Raw genomic sequence first — 21,300 nt, 5'->3', positions numbered from 1 at the left:
TAAACGCCCAGCTCAAAAACTACAGCCTGGAGCATGAACAGATGAGCAGAAATGTTCTGGATCCTGTCTGAAAGCTGATTCTTCCAAAAGGCACAACACTGTAAATTGGCCAGCTTATCAATGGATGCTCTTTCCTGTAGGTTTGTTTAGGAGTGGAAACAATACTACTAGTCTGCTAGCAGTTTGCTGATTCCTGGCTTGGTCATCTCAGTGGGGCAAGTGCAAGGCCGTGCCAGGAACTCCAGATTGGAACATACACAAGCACAGTGCTACCCACAGACGCCAGCGCTGAGCCAGGGTGCGGCTAAGCCCAGGCAGGGGGCATCCTCAAAGTGCTTCTTTATTTAAACTATGCTCCGGGGCAATGTTTCATAATGACCCCACACACCTAGTGCATACACACTGAGCAGCCTACACACACAGCCCCACTGTGTTCGCTGGCTTGCTTACTCCACTTTCCATCCCTCTAGGCAAAGTCCACAAATTAGCAGCCTTATAACCCTCCCAGGACCCGGTTTGGGGACCTTCAGAAGAAAAAGGCAGTCAGAGAAACATGAACGCGCTAATCGGGAAGCCAGCGTTTCAGCCCACTCGGCCACGCGGGCTATCCACACTAACGACTTTCACCTCCCTCCTCGGCTGGCTGGAGGGGCGGAGAACCCGGCCGAAAGGAGGAGGACCAAAGTGGGGGGAGCAGCTTGAATGAAACAATGTAACAATTGATGTGAGGCCTTGCCTCGCGCCCGCTCCCCAGCGATCCTATAGGCGAGGTCCCACTGACTGCCCCTCCCCATTGCTCCGTTTTCTTGTCCATTACGCGCTATCCCTCCGCCTCTCCTTCTTTCTTTTCTTTTCTTTTTTTTCCTTCTCCTTACCCCCTCCCTCTCTCCCCCTTTCTCCAGCTCCGTGTCATTTCCTCCTCGCGCTCGCCCACTGCCCGAGCGTCTCCAGCCGGCAGAGTAGGCGGAGCAGGGCGGTGCGGGGTGGCGTAGAGCTGGAGGGCGATGGTGGCGGAGCTGCTGGGGGCGGAGGCAACGTAGCCCCCGCGGAAAAGGAGCCCCGCGGCGCCTGAGTCGAGCCGAGGATGGAGAACCGGCCTGGGTCCTTCCAGTACGTCCCTGTGCAGCTGCAAGGGGGGGCGCCCTGGGGCTTCACCCTTAAGGGGGGTCTGGAACACTGCGAACCGCTCACGGTGTCTAAGGTAAGAACTGGCGCCTCTGTCCCAGCGGTGCCCAACTTTGAATGGACTAGCGGGTGCGCAGGCTGCCGCGGGACGCGGCCCTCAAATCAACTTCGAAACTTGGGGCTGGGAGTGAAAGCCCTCCTGTGGAGCATTAGCGGAACAGAGGGGTCTTGCCGCCAGCCCGGGCGCAGACACCCCTGACGGGTGGCGGGAGCACGGGATGGGAGCATTGCTGGCCCGGGGCTAAGAGCCCTGCGCGCACACACTCGGGAGGCTCTGGGGGCAGTTTTTTGCTCCCCCACGTCGGGGCGGTTGCTCCCCTCAGTTTGAGCTGGAGGAAGTGGTGGCTGGTGGGGGTTTCTCCTTGGAAGTTCCCGCGCCCCTGGGGGACGGGCAGCGCCACTTGGCAGCTCTCTTAGCGGCGTTGGCCCCTCCGCCAACCAGCGGGTCGTCCCGCCGGGGCAGGTTGCAGGGCGAGGGTCTGGTGTGGGAACGGAGATGAGGCACTGGTGGCTTTCGTCAGCCTCACTTCCCACGGCCGGACGCGCGCACATCCATTCAGCAGCCGGACGTTGCTCCTGCCGGTTCGGCTCGGCCTTTCCCTCCCTCCGGAGTCCTGCTTCAGCGCTGGCGAGATTTCCTGCACGTTGAGAAGTGTGGAGGAAACTTTTGCGCCATGGAGCGCAGCTGTGCTGGAGCTGCCGCCGCCGCCGCCAGGGTTTGTTTGTTTTAGGAGGTTGTGATCTGCTGGAAGCCAAGTTGCTGCGGAGGACAGGGGAGAGAAGCTCTCCTGAGTGCTCCAGAACCCCCTCCACCTCCCCGCGAAGGAGCCATCCCCGGTAGGGGTGAGGGGCTGTGGGGGCTGTGGGGGCCGCGAGGGCTGTTACCGGGAAGAGAGATTTGTAGGGCCATTCACCTTGAGACGCCAGATTGGCAAGGGAAGGAACTTGACGAACTTTATCCCGTTTTTTGTGTTTGTGTGTTTTGTTTTTGTTTCTCTTAAATGCTCAAATCTGAAAAACTCTTCCCCTTCCAACCCACTCAAATTGCAGTTGAGGTTGTAGACGTGGGTTTGGGCTGGAGATAGAAATATGTGGCTTCTCAGCAGGGAACAAATGTCACTATTTTTTGGGCTTTGTAAGGGAGGTCACATCTCAGCAGGGGGTGGCCAGTGCCCTACCACATGCCTCAGTAACCTGTGCTGCCATCTCCCCTTGTAGTGGAGGTACTAGTTAACTTGTAGTGGGGAGGTCCTTCAGGCCTTGGGGCCCACACTCTTAGGACACCTGAGGTATTGCCACGGGGTGTACCAGTCAGCTTGAGCAGTCTCAGGTACCTGAGGGAAAACTTTGAGGAGCTGTCGAGGAAACCTGGGGTCTTTGGCCTCCTGAACACCAATAACCAGCCCCTATTTTCATCCGGCTCTCCCTTCCCCACAGTGGTCATGTATTTGGAAGCACCTTGAGATGCCTTTGTCACCCATTGTCATGTCCCCTCTTAAGGCACTCTCCCTCCAATATTCTCTGCAGGGAGTTAATAAGCTTTTTTTTTGAAAAACCAAAGAAAACAGCAACACTCTCAAACAACCATTTTGGGGAGGCGAGAATCCTGACCTTCAGGAATTTCTTCTAATCAGTCTCCTCTCTTCCCTCTTTCCACCAAGGTCGGAATGGGCTATGTACTCGTCCACGGTCTGGCAGTTCCTCCCTTTCTTTTTCTCCTTACACCACCCACAGAATTTCCAGTCTGCTTGGACAGCCTGTCTTGGAGAGGTCATTTTTCACCTCTGCCCAGGGCTGAGCCATCCTGAGAAGCGCCCCAGAGAGTGCTTACTGCTATGGCCCTGGATTGTTTTGTGAGCCCGTGCTGAGCATAGCAGGGGGTGTTACTAAGTATGGGGCAGCCAGCAATTTGTGGTCTGGCTGGGGGATTATTTGAGGGTAGATGAGGGTTTCCTTGGCCAAGCTGTTGAGGAAGTGACTCGTGTGTTGAGAGGCAGGGTGCCTTTTAATGATTCCCTTTCCGCTGAACATACAGTTGACCCCTATTATATGAAAACTCATTATTACACACATTTAGGTATGCAGGGGGTAAAATCATTTATCCTATTCCTCCCAAACAGCCTGGCACCTTGCAGTAAAAGCCAGTTGTATATAACCTAGTTAGCCCCAACATTGTGTAAAGGGGCCATAGTATTTTTTTTTTAAGTGCAGTGATTGCCTGTATTTTTTTCTTGCCAAGACACTGTGTGGCATAGTTCATTAGTCCCTTTTTTGTTTTTCTGACTTAGTTTTGTTTCCTCTTGCTTCAGAACAATACAGTTTTCTTCTCGAAAATAACATCGGTCTGCACACACATGCAGATGGGATGGAAGGCCGTAGAAAGAGAATTGTATTGGCAGATTGGAACCTTGGATTCTAGCCCCTGCTCTGCCACTCATTAGCTTTGGGATCCTGAGTGCATCACTTGCTCTCCGTGGGCTTAGGTGTCCTCATGTCTATTACGAGGTTCAAGTGGGTGGTCTTTAAGTAAGACTATGACAGCCCAGCTGGCAATCTTTGATGCTAGCTCTGGCCCTTTTCTCAGAAGGGTTGTGGAATGAAGATGAGGCTTTGTTCCATTTGCATACAGTGTTACTATTTATATGGTGTTTCCATATCCCTTATTTCATTAGCCTCTTCCAGTCACCCTGGGAGACGGTCAGGGAAGGTTGTGGAGAAATGGATGGAAAAACTGCGGCCGTGATGCACTGAGTGGCTTGTCTAGGTCTGCCATACAGTGAATCAGGGGTAGGCTCCAAGTCTATCATATTTTCTACCACTTGGGGAGTTTCTTGATTCTTCTGGTAGTACTGCAGTTTGTGAAGGGCCATGGGGCAGTACCATTCAGGGGTGTATCTAGTCTTGACAGCTCTCCCAGTGACTCTTTCCACACCAGCCTGTGGTTCTACAGTAGGTGAGGAACTGGATTGCAGACACTCCTTGCTGAAGTCAGGGAGGAGGAGAGGACTATTTTAGTGCTTCCAAATCACTGTGAGGATCTCAGGTCAGGCAGAGAAAGAGGTAAGCTGCAAGAATCATGGTGGGAAATGCTGGAGGACCTCCTTTGGTGTCATGGAAAAAAACATGCTTAGAGATAGCTTGTGGAGACATCTCAGGAGTGGATGGATTTGAGAAAGGGTGATTAGTGGGGAAAGATCACAGAGAATGTAAAAGGCTACCTCGTATTTGTCATGGGAGAACCTTTGGATCAGGAAATGATCAGGTTGGGAAATGGTTGATTCCTACTGGCTCCTGTGAGTTCCTTGAATGTAGGAAATTCAGCTGCCCAAGTTTTAGGAGACTGGTGTAGTCTTCTCACAATTCAGTGAGAAAGAAAGACAAAATGTTTAAAAAAAATAAACCTGCTATTGATTATCCCAAGTGTTAAGGGATGGCTTATGATTTCCCTGTACATTGTGATGTTTCCAAAGAAACATAACCCACAAGGGACTTGGGCCCATGAACTTGGTGTTATTAATTCCTTAGGTTAGCATCTTATACTACCTCATTGGCCCAGGAATCCTGTTTGGATAAAGTGGAGATTCCCTTCTAATCATATTTATCTGGTTTGTTACCTAGGGGTCCCCCTCTACAGTGTAGACAGTCATCCATGAAGTTGGCTCCCTGTACTGGAAAAGATATTCTATAGGGATGGGTGACCTTTCCAAGGTTCTGGCAGCAATGATTCTGCATCAAATAGAGCTTCTCAGAGGACTCAGAGATTCAAATTGTATCCTCCTGTGATGCGTGTGTGTGTGTGTGTGTGTGTGTGTGAGAGAGAGAGAGAGAGAGAGACAGAAGTAGAGAGAGAGACAGACAGATGGACCGACGGACAGATACAGAGTTACTGACCATAGCATGAAGTTTCTATACTCATTGTGAGTCCTTGGAAATGTGTCTGAGGTTGGCTGAGGGTGGGGGATAAATGGGGGTGGAGATCAGTGGGGATCCAGGAGAAGGAGAAAAATTGGGGAGGAGAAGACAGTCTTATCCTACATATTTGCCTTATTCCTGGCCCATTTTTTGGCGGCATTCTCCCTCAGGCACAGTGAAGCAAGTGGGGGCCTTGTTCCGGACTGCCCCAGAACAAAGTAGAGTGGGATGGGAGAGTAGCTTGGAGGAGAAGGAAACTTCACCTTCTCCACTTGCTGTGCATTGCTGTTGCTATATCATTTTACCCTCTCTAGACCCAAATGCCTATTTGCTAAATGGGTGTGGGCATACCTGTCCCATCTTTATTATTAAAGATGACGTGAGAATGAATTGGGAAAACTCTCATACTGTTTGCCATCTTAAGCCTAGGAAGATGGCAGGACACGCTCTTTACGTTGTTTTTAGTTCCCTCCCACCCCCCTCCCCATCCCCACTGTGACCTTATTTCTAGAAGAAGCACACAAAGAGGCAGTTGAGGTTTCAAGAGGACATGGGTTAAGTCAGATTGAGGCCGTCTTGTGGCTGGCAGTAAATTTGCGAGTTAGAGTTCTTGCTGGCTGCAGAGGTAATGGTATATGAGAACCAGTAGTTCCTATGAAGCCTTCATAGTTGTGTTACAGGCTAGGCCCACCCCAGACCAGAGCTTGACGTTAACAAAGGGACCTTCATGGGGTGTGCTTCTTGGGAGCTTAGTCCAGCCTAGGTACTTACACTAGTGCCCCCCTCATCTGCCTCTAGAATCAGCAAAGGTATCTAGGGTCTCACTACCCCAACTGTCCCAGAGAGTAGAAGGCATTTGGAGACCTGGAGGAGGAATCCCTCCAGGAAGATACGAAGAAGTTTGGAGGGAGGTAGAGCAAGAAGGACAGGTGGTATGTCTGGTAACCCTTGGTTGAGCTTTGGTTACACACTATTTCGGGACCTGCTGGGCTGTCATAAAACACCTGGTACCCTATTGAGATCCACACATGTGCTCCCTAAAGTGAAAAAGGCCAAGCCTGTTAGAGGATTTTCCCATTCCAAAACCTCAGACAAAGAAAATAATTCAACTCCAGCTGGAAGACACTTGAGCGTTGTCCCTTGAAAAAATTTTTTAAAATGATTTCCCCTTTTGCTCTCCCCAACCCCCTCCCAGGAATTTTTTTTTAAGAGAAAAGAGAGACTCAGGCTTGAGACTGGAGTTTGTGGAGTGGTTTATCTAGAGGGACCATCACAGTTTTTTAGTTAGGCTTCTTCATAACCAGGGTGGAAAAGATGCTAACCCATCTGAGGAAAGTGAATTGTTTTCCCACCCCCATTAAGTACCAAAGGACAGCCTTGACTCAGGGCTGCTAATCCAATGCTATTCTTGGAGGAGGTCTAGAATCATAGATTCTCAGAGTCAAGAGGGCCTTTTGGGGGTCCCCAGGTCTTAATCTTAACCAGTCCATTAGCCTTCAGTCTAGTAACTCTGAGTTTGTTGTCTTGTGCTCATGTGGGGAGTTCACTCTCTTCTTAGCCAGTTGACTGTAGACAATTTTTCATATGTTGAGTGGCAATCATCATCCCTCTACCTTCTATCCAGGGGTCCTAGCCCTACCTTCTGGGACCACACAAAACAAGAATGCTTTCTTTTTGTCTCGGGTCCAAAGACACAGACTTGTCTCACTTTTTTAGGCTGAAGAGCCCTAGCAATTTCAGCTATTCCTTACTGGCATCTGAGATCCAGCCTCTTCTCCCATTTCCTCCTCCCACTCTGGATGCACTCCAGCCTGTCCCTGTTCCTCTTGAGTTATGGAGCCCGCAGCTGAATACAGTAAGTTAGAAGAGTCTGACCAAGGTTGAGTTGGATCCTTAAAAAAAAAAAAAAATACAGCTGAAGATCACTTTGGCTCTTTCTGGTATATCCATGCCATACAAAGACCCTGTGTCAAGCAGAACCTTTTTTCTTTTTTTTTTTTTTTAAGATTTTATTTATTTGACAGAGAGAAATCAGAGCTAGGCAGAGAGGCAGACAGAGAGAGGGGGAAGCAGGCTCCTGCTGAGCAGAGAGCCCGATGTGGGGCTCGATCCCAGAACCCTGAGATCATGACCTGAGCCGAAGGCAGAGGCTTAAACCACTGAGCCACCCAGGTGCCCCCAAGCAGAACCTTTTAATGGAAGTACTTTGTTGCTGCTAGGCCTTACCTGCCAAAGACCTCTACCTAGACATCTGAGACAGCCATGTAATAGATTTGGGAAGGACATATTTCATCTCTTATTGTTTCTTTAGAGTTACCCCAGCCCCATGCCTAGCCCAGGCTAGTGTTGAAAGAAGTGTTCTAAGCAAGATGAGAGAAGATACAAGCTCTGATCTCAAGGAACATAGATGTTTATATAAAAAGTTACAGAGAAGGAAGTTGTATCATAGAAGAAGTAGAGTTTAATGAAGAGTGTCAAAATCAGAACTTGAGAAGATCAGATTTATTTTATTTTTTATCAGCTTTTGGCTTGGAATTTGTAGGAGTAACCTCTCTGCCCTGAATTTTCTTCTTCTTAGAAAAATCGGTGTCTCTAAGATTGAAGATGCTGACTGTGTGACATAGTCGCCAACTTACAGAGCCCTTATGGAGGAATTTAGATACAGCAGTGTGTGTCCCAACCCCTTGACAGATATTCATCTCCCTGCACATCACCACTGGCATGGAGTGCTAAACTCCTGCTGTTGCTGCCATCCCTGGGTTCTGAGGTCTTCTGTCTATACCTGGAATACCCATAAGAGTCACTTCTGCTGGAGGCCTTGCACCCACAGCCTTGTCTCTGCAGGCCTCTCACATCTACCAGTTTGTCATCTAAGTTGGGCAAATATTTTTTCTTGCTCCTAAAGCCCTGATCTGGGACTATATTATCAATGTAATTTCATCAGTCATACCCCATGTATTAAATAAGCCTCTCCAGGGGCACCTGGGTGGCTCAGTCGGTTAAGCATCTGCCTTCAGCTCAGGTCATGATCCCAGGGTCCTGGGATCGAGCCCCACATTGGGCTCCTTGCTCAGTGGGGAGCCTGCTTCTCCTCCGCCTGCCATTCCCCTTGCTTCTCCCTTCTCTCTCTCTCTCTCTCTTTCTCTCTCTCTCTGTCCTCTGACAAATAAATAAATAAAATCTTTAAATTGGCCTCTCCAGAACTGCTGTGAATTTAGCCACTATCAAAAACACTGTGTCAGAAAGACATGTTTCCTAGCCTTCCATTGTCTCTTCTCCAGGCCTCTCATCCTTCCAGAATAATGAGGATTAAGCTCTATTCCAGTATTCTGCCTATAGGAAACTATCCAAAGCTCCAAGCTGTTTATTCACGAAAAGGGTTCTTGGAGAACAATTTATTCATAAGTTAGGGGCAAGTGCTCCACAATCTCTGTTACACAGACCTGGGTGGGTTTGGGGTTTCTACTCCTATCAGTGTGTTCCTATTCCTGATGCTGAGATGCGGTGTGTGTACACAGTGTATATATGGTTCAATTTTTCTCCAAAATTGAGCCCCAGGCTTACCGGTTACCTTGCAAACAGCGATTGCTTATGTTGATACCTAGATCACTTTCACTCAATTTCCATGCAGCCAGTGTTTTTGTCTCCTGGTGCTTTCCTGAAAAATTCTCTTCAGACAGACTTCAATTAAGTCACTAATAAAAAAGTTGAGATCTTTCCTTTTCCTGGCTAAAGATCGTGTTCCAGTGACTGGGATGGGGTAGAGTTTCGTCTCCTTACACCCCTTTGCCACATCCAGTGTAAACAGGCCAAGTGGAAAGATTGTCTTAGGCATTAGTTTTGCAAGTGATGATCCGTTCTTCCTCACATCACACTGGCATGTTTACTTGGGCGCATAGCCATCCTGGTTGGGCACCAAACTTGCAAAGATCGAGATGACTTGGTTTCTCAAAGTGACTAGCCCCTCCCCTTTGACTTCACCTCCACTCCCTCCTCATTCAGCACAAGTCTATGACTGTACTGGGTCACAGAATGAGCACTGCCTAGTAGCAGCAGACACATTTTCTGGGCATCCAGGCTGCCCTTCTTTCCTGTCCAGTCTTTGCTTCCCAGCCCCCGCCCATCAGCACCAGTTGCTTGAGGCCTACATTTTGGACTGGCTCATTCAAGTGCCATTGCCTCTTTGTTCATTCACTGGCTGCTCTGCCCTCTCTCCAAAACCCAACCTCTTTTCTCCTTTGGTCACAGAGGGCCCTTCTAGTCGGTTGCACCAACTTTGTCCCTCTTGGCTCAGCCATGCTTCCGGTGGGGAGGGGGAATGGGGGTAAGAGAAGCTCATAGAGTTAAGTTTGATAAAGTTTGAAGACACTTAGCAAATTGATAGCTGGATCAGAGGGATAGATTCTCACCCTGTGTCTCTCTCTATCCTGTTGCAGAAGAGGACGGGCCCTTTGCTGCCTTCCTGATACTTTTTCATCCACTTGCAGAGTAATCTTGCTATGCTGTTTCACCTCTCTGTACCCTCCTGTTTCTTCTCAGACTCTGTGGGGCAAGCCTCTGCTTTATTGAAGGGTTGTGAAGGGCTCCAGGATGTTTGCCTGGTCTGGGCTGTGGAAGTGTGCATGGCAACCGACAGCAGGCAATCGTTACAGTGCACGGCATTTCTCCACACTACTACTTCCTATCTTCCCAGAAGTGGCTGTTTCCTGGTATATTCTTAGGGATGGCATGAGGCATGGTCTGTTAACTTTCACTCAAGTCTTTTAATGTTACATCTGTGAGGAATGTGAGAAGTGGGACTCATTTGACAAGATCAAGGGTTAAGCCCAGTGATGGACAGACCCTTTGTGGTGTCTTCTGGCCCCCACCCTCATGCCACTTAGCAGAATCCCAGCTGTATGCTCGGCTCTCTTCCTGAGCCTCTGGCAGGGAAATTTTGAATGGTTCTCCTATACTGCCTTTCACGGTCCATCAGAAATGGATTTTTTTTTCTTTTGGGGTTGGGGTTGGGGGTGATACAAGGTAGACCTGGGAGTAAAGCTGGTTCAACTAGTTATTCTGGAAAGGGGTTAGAATCTCATGGCTGCAGCCCCATCTTTGCTTATGAGAAGATGACAAGCTAAAGCCGTGTCTTTGTTGAGCTGACTTGCTGTTTTCCATTTCTTTTTGCTTGTGTTTGCTGTTAAGTAAAAGCTCCTGTGAAAACTACTGCAGGTAGGCAGCATTTGATGGCATCTTCTCTGACTGAGAGGGTGAGTGATGACATGTTGGAGCCTCAGGGGAGAGTAACAAGGTCTTGATTCTCATGTTCTTTGGAGGGCTTGACTGAGAGTTTGGAGCTCTGCACGAGTTTGAGTTTGCAATCAAGGAGTATCAAGACAACAGGCTGCAAAGTGGACCAGGCGAGGCCCTGGAAACTCCACTGGCATGCATGTGCCTCACTGGGTGAAGGCCCTATAGTTTGGTAGGATCTTAGTAACCTCTTGAACCCAAAGGGCAGTCGAGGCCTAGACATGGTGTACTGGGAGAGGTGATAGATGCACTGTGTCACAAATCCTGCTGCTTCTAGGTGTTTCACATGTTTTCCCATTTAATTTCTGCAGTAACTCTTTGGGGTAGATACTGATGTCTCCACTGTGCAGATGAGGGGACTGAGGCTCGGGGAAGTGAAATAATAGAGTCTAAGACATACCAGAAGTGGAAAAGCTGGCATTGAAATTTATATCTGTTTGACTCCAAATCCCATATTCTTTCCATAATACCATGTTTACATAGATGAATGAGGAGGGGAGACAAGATGGCGGGGAAGTATACATAGATGAATGAATGAAAGAGAAAGAAAAAAAAAGAACTAGATAAGAATATGAAGCTGGGGGTTGGGGAAAGAAATGAAATAGAGAAATTAAATAGAAAAGAAAGAGAAAAATGAGCGGGGATGGAGGAGAGAGGTAGAGAGAAAGGGAGGGAGAAAGAAATGAGAGAAATATAATTTTGTGCCAAAACCAACATTACCAGTACATGCCCCTTGGGGATCAGTCTGAAAGGAAGGATTCTGTTTTGTTTCGTTTTAAATCTCAAATCAGGGTAAGGGGTACAGTCTTGTATTCAGAAGGCCTGGAGTTCAGCCTTCGCTTCGTCACTCAGTTGTTGTGTTCTTGGGTGAGTCATTGCCCCCTGCGTCTCAATTTCCTCTTTTGCAAAATGAAAATGATAATACATGCACTTTTTCTTTCCAAGAGGGAGGGAGATGGATTTTATCCTTTATCTCATATAAACACTAGATGTGTATGTGATTTAAGAAAGAAAAAGCATTCCACAGTTGTCTCTTATTAAACAAAAATTCTCTTAAGAGAATTTTGAACTTAAAAAAAGAATTGTATGCAGCTGTGGAATCTTTGGGAAGATGCAAAGTGGCAGGACACTTTTAATGGGATGTCTTCTGCTGCCAGAAGTTGGAAGACCAGACCTGATTTCTGGCTAATGTCTAAACAGGCAACAATTTGAAAGTCTATGCTAAACCTTGTTTGGCTCCTACCTAAGAGCTCTCAGCTAAGCCTCCAATCAATCAATCAGCCAACCAATCAACACATATTTGTTGAATACTTTGTGAAGTGCCTAACTCTAAACTAGAGAATACAAGAGATAGCCACCACAGAAGACCTGTTCCCTGGAAGTGACAGTTTTGTTGAGGAGAACCACTATTGCAAGCTCAGGAAACAAAAACCTTTAAGTGGTGAATGGGATAGGATCTAAGAACAACATTCATTCAGTGGAAAGAGATTTCACTGGGAGCTGATGTGGTCAGGGAGCTTTATAGAAGAAGGAAGAAGAATTGGGGATAGGCCTTGAGAGATAGATAGAATTTAGGTAGGTTAGGAAGAAAGAAAAGCATTCATCCCAGTTAGTATGCTAAAGACACTGCTGCATGTCCTAAAGACACAGGAGAGACTGAGGTCAGTTTTCTCATCCCACGGTGGACTAACAGCGTGAGCTACCCAAGTACAGGGTGTGAGTTTGGTCATTTATTCACCTGTTCACTTGTTCATTAAATTTATTGAGTGTTTGTTCTAGGAACTAGACTAGTCTTTCTGCAGCCTATGAAACCAGCACAGAGCTCCATAAAGGTCATTTTTATTTGTTTTCTAACAAATACTTTCATGGTGCGTACCTGGGCCAGACAGTGGCTTTCCAATTTAACACTTAGGAACTCTTATCACTATCATTCTAGAGATGAGAAAAATGAGGCATAGTCAGGTTAGTTAACTTGCCCAATGTCATACTGTTTGTGTGGTGAGATAAATGAGTCAATGGGGATCTGCTTGACTGTTGCAGATTGGTAGAATGTAAAGATGAATGGACTTGAGCCAACTCTTCTGAAGAACCCAGGAAACTGGGTTATAGAATAGATGTTTTTGTTTTTGTTTTTGTTTTTGGAGGATCAGCGTTAATGTCTTAAAGGTAAAGCACCTGGCAGAGGACCAGACACCCAAGCACTCACTTGAAGAAACCAAAACCGAACGATACGGAGGGGCATTTCAAGGCCATCAGCCGTCTTAGTAATGTGCTGTTGTTATACACTAGCAAGTTGCCAGAGGTTAGTGGTAATACACACCACTTGGATCTGAAGAAATGAAAGAGAGGTGGGGGTCAGAGATGAATCCAGTATAACTAAGCCAGAAGTTTCAAAGTGGTGATGGGGATTAGGAAGGCCAATCAGTTTTCATTCAGTTTTGGGTCTTCTGAGACTCAGGCATCTGTAGGCCTGGCCAGTTAAGAAGTTCCATGGACTGTTTGGAGAAAAAAAAAAAAAGGGATTTGTTTATTTAAGGCCCCTGATCATTTGAAACAGCAAATCATTATTTTAGGAATGTGATGGTTAACATAGACAATTTACCAATCTGCTGATTGTTCTGGAAATTAGTTAATTGCCAGACAAGCCCATGCTCCAACAGACATTGGAACAGGCCTGCATTGTTATTTAATGGGCTTTTCTGGTGGTGGCTTTGTCTTATCTCCTCCAATCTGCAGGATGCCTGGTCACCTGAGGTGTTACTGGCCGAAGTTCCTTCTGTCTAACTTTGGACTTTCAAGTGATGGGAATGTCCACAAATCAAACAGACAAAAAATAGATGAAACTGTCAAAACGCCAAACTTCAGACATGAAGCTTGAAATGTTAAAAGGTTTGAGGCAGTTAAAAAACATCAGTTGACTTTTGCCAAGATGTTTAAGGATTGTTTTCTCTATATGAAAAACAGAATGTTGAGGCAGAGTAAAGCAAACCTCAAACCGCTAGAGTTTCAAGTCTGGATTGCATTTTTGTTGTTAGCAGTTTTATATTCTGCATAGAGTAGTATTATTAACCTATGAATATTATCATTCTTAATATCTCTATAGTGTATTGGTCTTTAAATGTGACCTTTGAAAAAGCATTGTTAAGCTTCCAAGTATGATTAGACTGCCTTCAGTGGCATCCTTACCATATTTCATCCTGATATGTTAAAATAAGGAAGACAGGGATACCTGAGTGGCTCAGTTGGTTAAGGGTCTGCCTTTGGCTCAGGTCATGATCCCAGGGTCCTCAGATTGAGTCCCTCATCGGGATCCCTGCTCTGCAGGGAGTCTGCTTCTCCCTCTGCCTGCCGCTCCCCCTGATTACATGTTTGCTGGCTCTCCCTCTCTCTCTGACAAATAAATAAATAAAATCTTTTTAAAAATAAGGAGGAAATGGAGTGTTGCTTCAAAAACTCATTTACTGCAAATCTGGCTGGAAAATGCCACTTTATTATTAAGAGACTTCTGCAAATTTGGAGTGATTATCTGACCCAAACCTTAGCCCTGATGCCATGTTATACTTTAATGAAGTTACCAGGAAAGGTTAATTTTGTGTGCAGGTGGGCCTACCCATCTGTCTTCTGCCCCCATCCTTCTGAGATGTTCTTTCTAGATCCACTACTTTTGTGTAGTGTTACCCACTTTTCTGCATGGTGAAGAACTAAAAGCCAGAATGTGGTCAAGATGCCTGTGCTGCAGAACCTGGTCTTTTCACTCCCTTCTTCCCTCCCTCCTTGTAGAAGGAACTCACTTCCTGCTAAGGGCCAATGGGCACCTGGGTTCCTTTACCTAACTCTTCTGTCTAGGTGAAATAGCTTATAATTTATATTTGAAGTTGACTTGAGTATCTAGCTGCTGGGGGTATTTTTCTGAAAAAGGCTATCTGAGTGCTCTGGCTTTTACAAGAGCCAGCTTGCTAACTTCTTTCTGTGGCGTGAGTCCTAGTAGGAAGATGATACTCTCCCCCTCTGGATGTAAAGGGTTAAATATGTATTTTCATATTTTCCTGTGCCTTTGGCTGGAGAAATGTTCAGTGTTCTGAAACCTGCCCAGGCCCTGCACATACTGTATCTGCTTAAGGAGGGTTTTTTTGGCTCTTAGCCCTTCTCAGCTGCATTAGGGTTCAGGTTACATCCCTCTCCCCTTCCAGCCACTAATAAAAGCCAAAAGAATTAAGGATCAGGGAGAGTTAATTCCCACTGGTAAGACCCAGGTGGGGCCCTTCCACCTCCCATCCTGGCTTCTAGGCTGGAGTCCTAATTTAGGGCTGAGCTCTAGTCTAAGCCTATAAGTGACAGTGATCTGGAACAGGCCCCAGAAAAGCACTTGACAATCAGGTTTTGCCCTATGTTGGCAGTTCTCTCCTGCCTCTCTCTCTGTCTCCCTCTTCCTCTCTCCCTACCCCCATTTGCTGTTGGGATCTTACAAGAGACCAGTGACCCCAGGGGCCAAGCCACGCAATGCTATTACAGGAATGGAAATGATGTATTATAGTCCCTTTCTTCTAAACTGGAAGATCTAGATGAATGAAGCTTCGACTTTTTACTTCTACTCCAATCCCTGACCCAACTTCAGTACAACATTAGGAATCTCATTCAGAATAAGAAATGTCATTCATATCTCACCCAGCTTGAAAGAGATGCATAGTAATGAGCTCTGAAATAGTGAGCTCAGACAGAGGGCAGCTTTGAAGGAGGATCTTGCAAGAGCTGGGACAGGCAGGAAGAAGTGTCCTTCTAGAACAACTATACTACTGTAGTGGCCTCCCTAGCGGTTTCCCTCCCTTTGATTATTCCCCTCCCCCACTTAAAGTTATTTAATGGTTCCCTGCTACCTGTAAAATAGAGCCCGAACTGCTTTAGCTTCATGTATGGACCATTCTCCATCTGGCTCTAGTCTTACTTGTAACATTCCTTCTGGGACCCAGGTTTTCAGGCAGGATAGTTTCCTCTCTGTCCCCCTAGACACACTGGGGAAACTCTGGCTTCCAAATTCCCCATCCTGATGTTTCTTGAGTGCCTTGGCTTTTCTCTCCTCATCTCTGCCCCTTCCAGTTGGGCTTAACCTTCAAGCCCTAGCTCTCAGCTGCAAGGGCATCATCTTAGTCTGCTCCTGTTAGAAGTCATCTCTCCCTCTTTGGAATGCTGGAGTTCTGATTTTCCAGTAGAAATCTATGGGTACTTTGGCTGCTCTGTGTCTGGCTTGCTGGACCAAAATCTTCTAGAGGACAAAGGTTATATCTTCTGTATCTTCATCATCATCATCCTCAGCACAGAGCACAAAATAGTCTTTCCATAATGGTTTCGCTGGAAGAGTCAAGCAAGAATTTTGTATTCAATAACTGGTCATTTTCACCTTTCCCCTTCCAATTCCAAATTCAAAAGAGGAGATGACTTCGGTGACACCTAGTAAACAGGGTGAGCCTTGAATGACACACACACATTGTATGTGAGTTAGGGATAGAAGGAACGCACAGAAGGAAGTGGTAGTGCAGGTGGGAGTTGAGAGAGAATCCTGATGCAGCATTGGATGTGAGGGATGCTCATGGCAGTGGGGGTTGGGGGTGGTTACCTGCTGGTCTCTGAGCTGCTTAGAGTTTGGTCTGCAACAGTTGGATTTCTTGCTGCTGCAGGTCTTGTGTGTGAGTTATGTTCCTGAGGCTTGCATGTGAGAGAGGCCTGCTGACTGATGATCACAGCATTCCCCTTGCTGTTGGGAAGTGTTGTTTTGAAACTATGAGAACAGCAGCCACCCCTCCTGTTGCTATGTGTTTGGGGAAAGCAGAGTGTGAGTCTTCTGTCTGTCTCAAATGCTTCACTGCTTCATCCCAAAGGAGGTAGCTTTATGTGAACATACTCTGTGTGTGTGTGTGTGTGTGTGTGTGTGTGTGTGTCTTTCCACTTTTGCTTAATCAAGCCCTAACGTGTTCTGTCTGACTGGCCTTGGATGTGAGTCATCGTCTGGTATTTATACCCAGTGCCTTAAGTGTCCTCATTATTTGACCATGACATTCCTTTTCTCACTATTTTATTCAAATCTGAGAATGCTGAAAAGGGCCCAGAAGAACCATCTCTGTTCTCCTTGTTAATGGAGTCTAATCTAATTGGTGGCTAACTGTCTCTGTGGAAGTCAATTAGGTCATGTCAGGGCACTAAAGGGAACAGACTGAAACTCATAGTGGCAATACTGTGACAGTTTAAAATACACACTATGGGGCCTTCTCTTAGTTTGTTCCAGTCCAGACTACTGCTGCAGAGTTTGAATCACTGGAACCAACTCGAGGAACAGTGCTCAAGGGGAACCCAGGAAGTGTTTGTCCTTATCAGGAACGTAGTAAACCTGAAGGGAATACACACAGTCTGAGAAAGTTTTAGAGGCAATGATTCAGCCTTCACAGGCATTGGTGGAAGAAGCAGAGAATGTTAGCTCGCTTCTTACTGCTCTTTCCGTTAAGATCCTTCCAAAGCTGAAAGTTTTGTTTTGGAAGCATGCTCCTAGAGTGTGGGAATAGTAAACCCCATCAGGGGCGCTGTTGTTATCAAGGGGACAGAGCTTCAGAGAGGAAGGACATGACTGCTAGTATGGTCATTTGGAGGCCAGGCAGCCAGTAAATCATTTGAGAATGAATTAAAAGTTCAAAGGGCAGGAGGGAATTCTTTGGGGGACCTCATAGGTGCTTGAAAAATCAAAGGGATAACTGAAGTGCTTTTATTTTTTTGAGTGCTGGTTCGAAGGGACAAGGGAATGGAAGTGCACAGTAGGAAATTGGCATTGCTGTTTTTGTGTGCTTGGGAGACTCAACTCTGGACTGGGGACCATCAAAGTCACCATAACTAAGTGCCAATTATGTTCTGGGAGTTTTAGATGCATAATCTCTAATCTTTTCATCACTAATGTGATAGTATTCCTATTTTACAGGAGACTAAAAAAAAAAGTCTCTGAAGGGCCAAAAAACATTCTCAAAGTAACAGAGCTAGTAAATGGTAGAGCTGTGATTTGAAGCCAGTTCTACATGACCCCAGATCCCAAGCTTGTCTCATTATACTTTGGAATTTTATTTCAAAATCCTCTTTTTGTGCCTCGTGTTTCTTTCTTTTAAAGACTTACTTATTATTTTTGAGAGAGAGAGAGAGCAGAGAGCATAGGGAGGGAGGGGCAGAAGAAGAGGGAGAGAGAGAATCTCAAGCGGACTCAGTGCTGAGCACAGAGCCCAACACGGGGTTTGATTTCACCACCCTGAGATCATGACCTGAGCTAAAATCAAGAGTCATACGTTCAACTGACTGAGCCACCCAGGCACCTCTCATGTTCTCTTTTTTATACCAATATTGACTATTCCTGTGACCATGTTCTTTGTGCCAGAGCGTTAGAGAAAATCCCACTCATTCCCAAGCTTTCCTAGGAAGCTTGTTAAATACAGCTGACTCTTGAACAAAATGGGCTTGAACTGTGTGGGACCACTTATATGAGTATTTTTTTTCAATAAATATATATACAGTACTGTAAATGTATTTTTCTCTTATGATTTTCTTAATGACATATTCTTTTCTCTAGCTTACTTTATTGTAAGAATGCAATATATAATATACATAATATACAAAATATATGTTCATTTTCTGTTTATGTTATTGAAAGGCTTCCAGTCAACAGTAAGCTGTTAATAGTTTTGAGGGTGTCAAAAGTTATACATAGATTTTTGATTGTACAGGGGTTCAGTGCCCCTAACCCTCATGTTGGATTAGACTCAGGATTACATAGTTTAATATATGAGCTGTACTTAGTAGTGTCCCTATTCTAAGATGCAGAAATCAAGGCTGAGGGTTCAATAACTTTCTAAAATTAATGGGACCAGTAGGTGGTAGAGCTGGTATTCAAAATTCAGTTTATCCATTTTATTATTTTTTGAAGATTTTATTTATTTGATAGAGAGAGCACACGCAGGGAGAGCAGCAGGCAGAGGGTGAAGCAGGCTCTCTGCTGAGCAAGGACCCCTGTGGGGCTCAATCCCGGGACCCTGGGGTCATGACCTGAGCTGAAGGCAGGCGCTAAACCGACTGAGCCACCCAGTCACCTCTGGTTTATCACATTTTAGAGTGCTTGTTCTTCCCAATGTCCCTGTTGACTCTTATACTTGGATGGGGGGAAGTGATAAACAAAAAATCCAACCTGATCCTCTTGGCCCCTACAAAACCTATCTGTCTTAACCTGCCCTCATTGTCACTAAATTTTGTGAAGTGAGCAGTGGCGGGCCTTTCTTCTTTCTTTCCTTCCTTCTTTCCTCCCTCCCTTCCCTCCTTCCCTCTTCCTAACACAGTTTATTTGTTTAAATTGTTATTTTGGGGGATAGGTTATAAATGTTCATGGAACAAAATTAAAATTACATAGGTGGGCAAGTGTTTCTTAATCCCTAATTTCTCTCCCCTGGGGGCAACCACTGTTATCAACTCCTTGTTTACCCTCCCAAGGTTAGCTCGTGCATTATATATAGAAGTGTGTAGCATATGCTTGTATACATGTACACTCAGTGTTTCTGTTTCCTCACAGGCTGTGTATTCCTTGATCTTCTCCAATCTGGCTTCCACTGAGGTCTTTGTGAAGGCCACATTTACTGGCCTTTTCATTGTTGTCATCCTCCTTGTCTTCTTTACACAGTCGTTCTATATTTCACATTGAATGTTAAATAGCCTAGTCCTGTGATTCAAAAGCCAGTTAGTGTGAAAAGGTGGAGAACAGTGTCCTGCTCTTCATTGTCCTTCATAGGCCCAGGATTCACCACCCCCTACTGTGCTTAGGTTATTTTTTAAATGCATCTTTACAGAGTATCTCTAATACACACGAACAAATCTGATATGGATTCTTTATCTTGATTTTGGCACATATTAAAACAATCTTCTGCTCGTCACTTTTTTTTTTTTTTGCTTATATACTGGAGATCTTTCTTTGTCAGTATGTACAAGGCTGTTTCATTTTTTAACAGTGATATTGTTGATTTATTTAACCAATCTTTAGTATTGCTAGTCATTGGCATTTTTTCCAAGGTACCACTCTGGTGTTCTCCAAGCCCTGTGGCCAGCATGTCTTCTGTGGCACTGAACTCTCTTGTTTCTCTACCCTCGCTCACTGTTTCTCTGTTCTTCTTTGTGACTCAACTGCCTCTCCCATCACCATCTTGTGGGTATCCCTCAAGGCTCAGAGGACAGCCCCCTGCTTGCTTTCTTTGCCTTTCTCCAGTCTCCCTCTCCCTCTCTCTTCTGTTTCCCTCAAAAAAGAGCACTGATGAGATCTCATCACTACCAAATCTATTGCCTTAACCTTTCCATCAGAGCTCTAGGCTCTTCAACTCTCTGATGGACAGTGTCTACTTGAATTATTGTTCCTTACTTTTAAATCTCAAACCCCAATATATCTAAAATGGAACTTGTTATCTTCCCTCTGACAAACAGGCTCTGTTCTTAGCCTTCTGCCTCCCACTAAACTAGCATTGAAATCTTGGAGTCGCTGCTTATTCATCCCCTATATCCAATCAATTACCACCCCTGTAGCGTTTTTTTAGAATAGCTCTCGTGTCCACCCCCTTCCTTTCAATTCCTGCTACTTCCACCCTTCTCAAATCTCATATTACTTTATTTCTGTAATTTTGGATTCCTGGCTAGCTTCCCTGCCTCCGGGCTAACCCTTTTAAAATTTACCCTATAAGTTGTTTCCCCACTCTGAAAATTTCAGTTTCCCTGTCTGTACAATGAGGAAGCTGGACCAACTAGTTGATTTCCGCAGTCCTTTCCAGCTCTGACATTCTGCACCAGCAATCTTCCTAAACAGTGTTTTCCCACCTCCCACCATTGCCACCTCTGCACTGCCCTCCCTTATTTGAATAGTTGCTATGGCTCCATGCTCCTAGTAGTGCCTTGCATAAGTCTTTCCTAGTTCCTTTCTCCTAAATCAACTTATAGTTGAAAGGAATCTCAGAGGCCATTAAGTTTGGTCAACACTGACCTACTGCTTGACTGCCATTTATGACACCCTTGAATTTGGTTGACCAAGCTGTGCTTGGACCCTTCCATCGATGGTAGTAACTCTCTCACAAGCCAGCCCTTTGCATTGCCAGGTAGCTAGAGTTGTTATAAATCTGCCAGAAACTAACACCAATTTGTCTGCCTTTGTGACACTCTGTTATTCAAAACTTCCTTCATGTCGATTTAAGTACCAACCCCTCAACTTCCTAATATGGCTCCTACCTTCTCTTCCAGCCTTAAATCCTGGATATTTCCTTTGCATGTCGTCCAGATAAAAAATATCTAACATTTATTGAGCACTTACTGGCTGTCAGACACTGTTCTAAGGCATTTTATATGGTATTCCCTTATTTTTAAAATTTATTTATTTTTTATTAACATATAATGTATTATTTGTTTCAGGGTTACAGGTCTGTGAATCATCAGTCTTACACAATTCACAGCACTCACCATAGCACATACCCTCCCCAACGTCCAATACCTAGCCTCTCTATCCCTCCCACCCACCCCCCAGCAACCCTTAGTTTGTTTCCTGAGATTAAGAGTCTCTTATGGTTTGTTTCCCGCACTAGTTTCATCTTGTTTCATTTTTCCTCCCTTCCACCCATGAACCCCCTCCCTGCCTCTCAAATTCTTCATATAGGAGAGATCATATGGTAATTGTCTTTCCCTGATAGACTTATTTCGCTTAGTATAATACCCTCTAGTTCCATCCATGTTGTTGCTAATAGCACTATTTTATCTTTTTGATGGCTGCATATTATTCGTGTGTGTGTGTGTGTGTGTGTGTGTGTGTGTGTGTGTATTACATCTTCTTTATCCATTCATCTGTTGATGGACATCTAGGCTCTTTCCATA

The 21,300-nt window shown here is 45.5% G+C and overlaps 1 protein-coding gene across 1 annotated transcript in view; it reads left to right on the top strand.

The window, feature by feature from the left end:
- Positions 1 to 1,084: 1,084 nt before the first annotated feature.
- Positions 1,085 to 21,300, top strand: part of SHROOM4 (shroom family member 4) — a gene marked incomplete at its 5' end in the record, with an annotated part of 223,651 nt that continues 203,435 nt past the window's right edge. Inside the window, one exon of the mRNA XM_080795280.1 lies at positions 1,085 to 1,201. Coding sequence (XP_080651406.1) covers positions 1,085 to 1,201 — 117 coding nt within the window. The remainder of the gene's footprint in view (positions 1,202 to 21,300) is intronic.

The sequence above is a fragment of the Martes martes genome, assembly GCF_963455335.1.
Source record: "Martes martes genome assembly, chromosome: X".
NCBI lineage: Eukaryota > Metazoa > Chordata > Mammalia > Carnivora > Mustelidae > Martes > Martes martes.
This window is presented reverse-complemented; position numbering and strand designations above follow the sequence as displayed.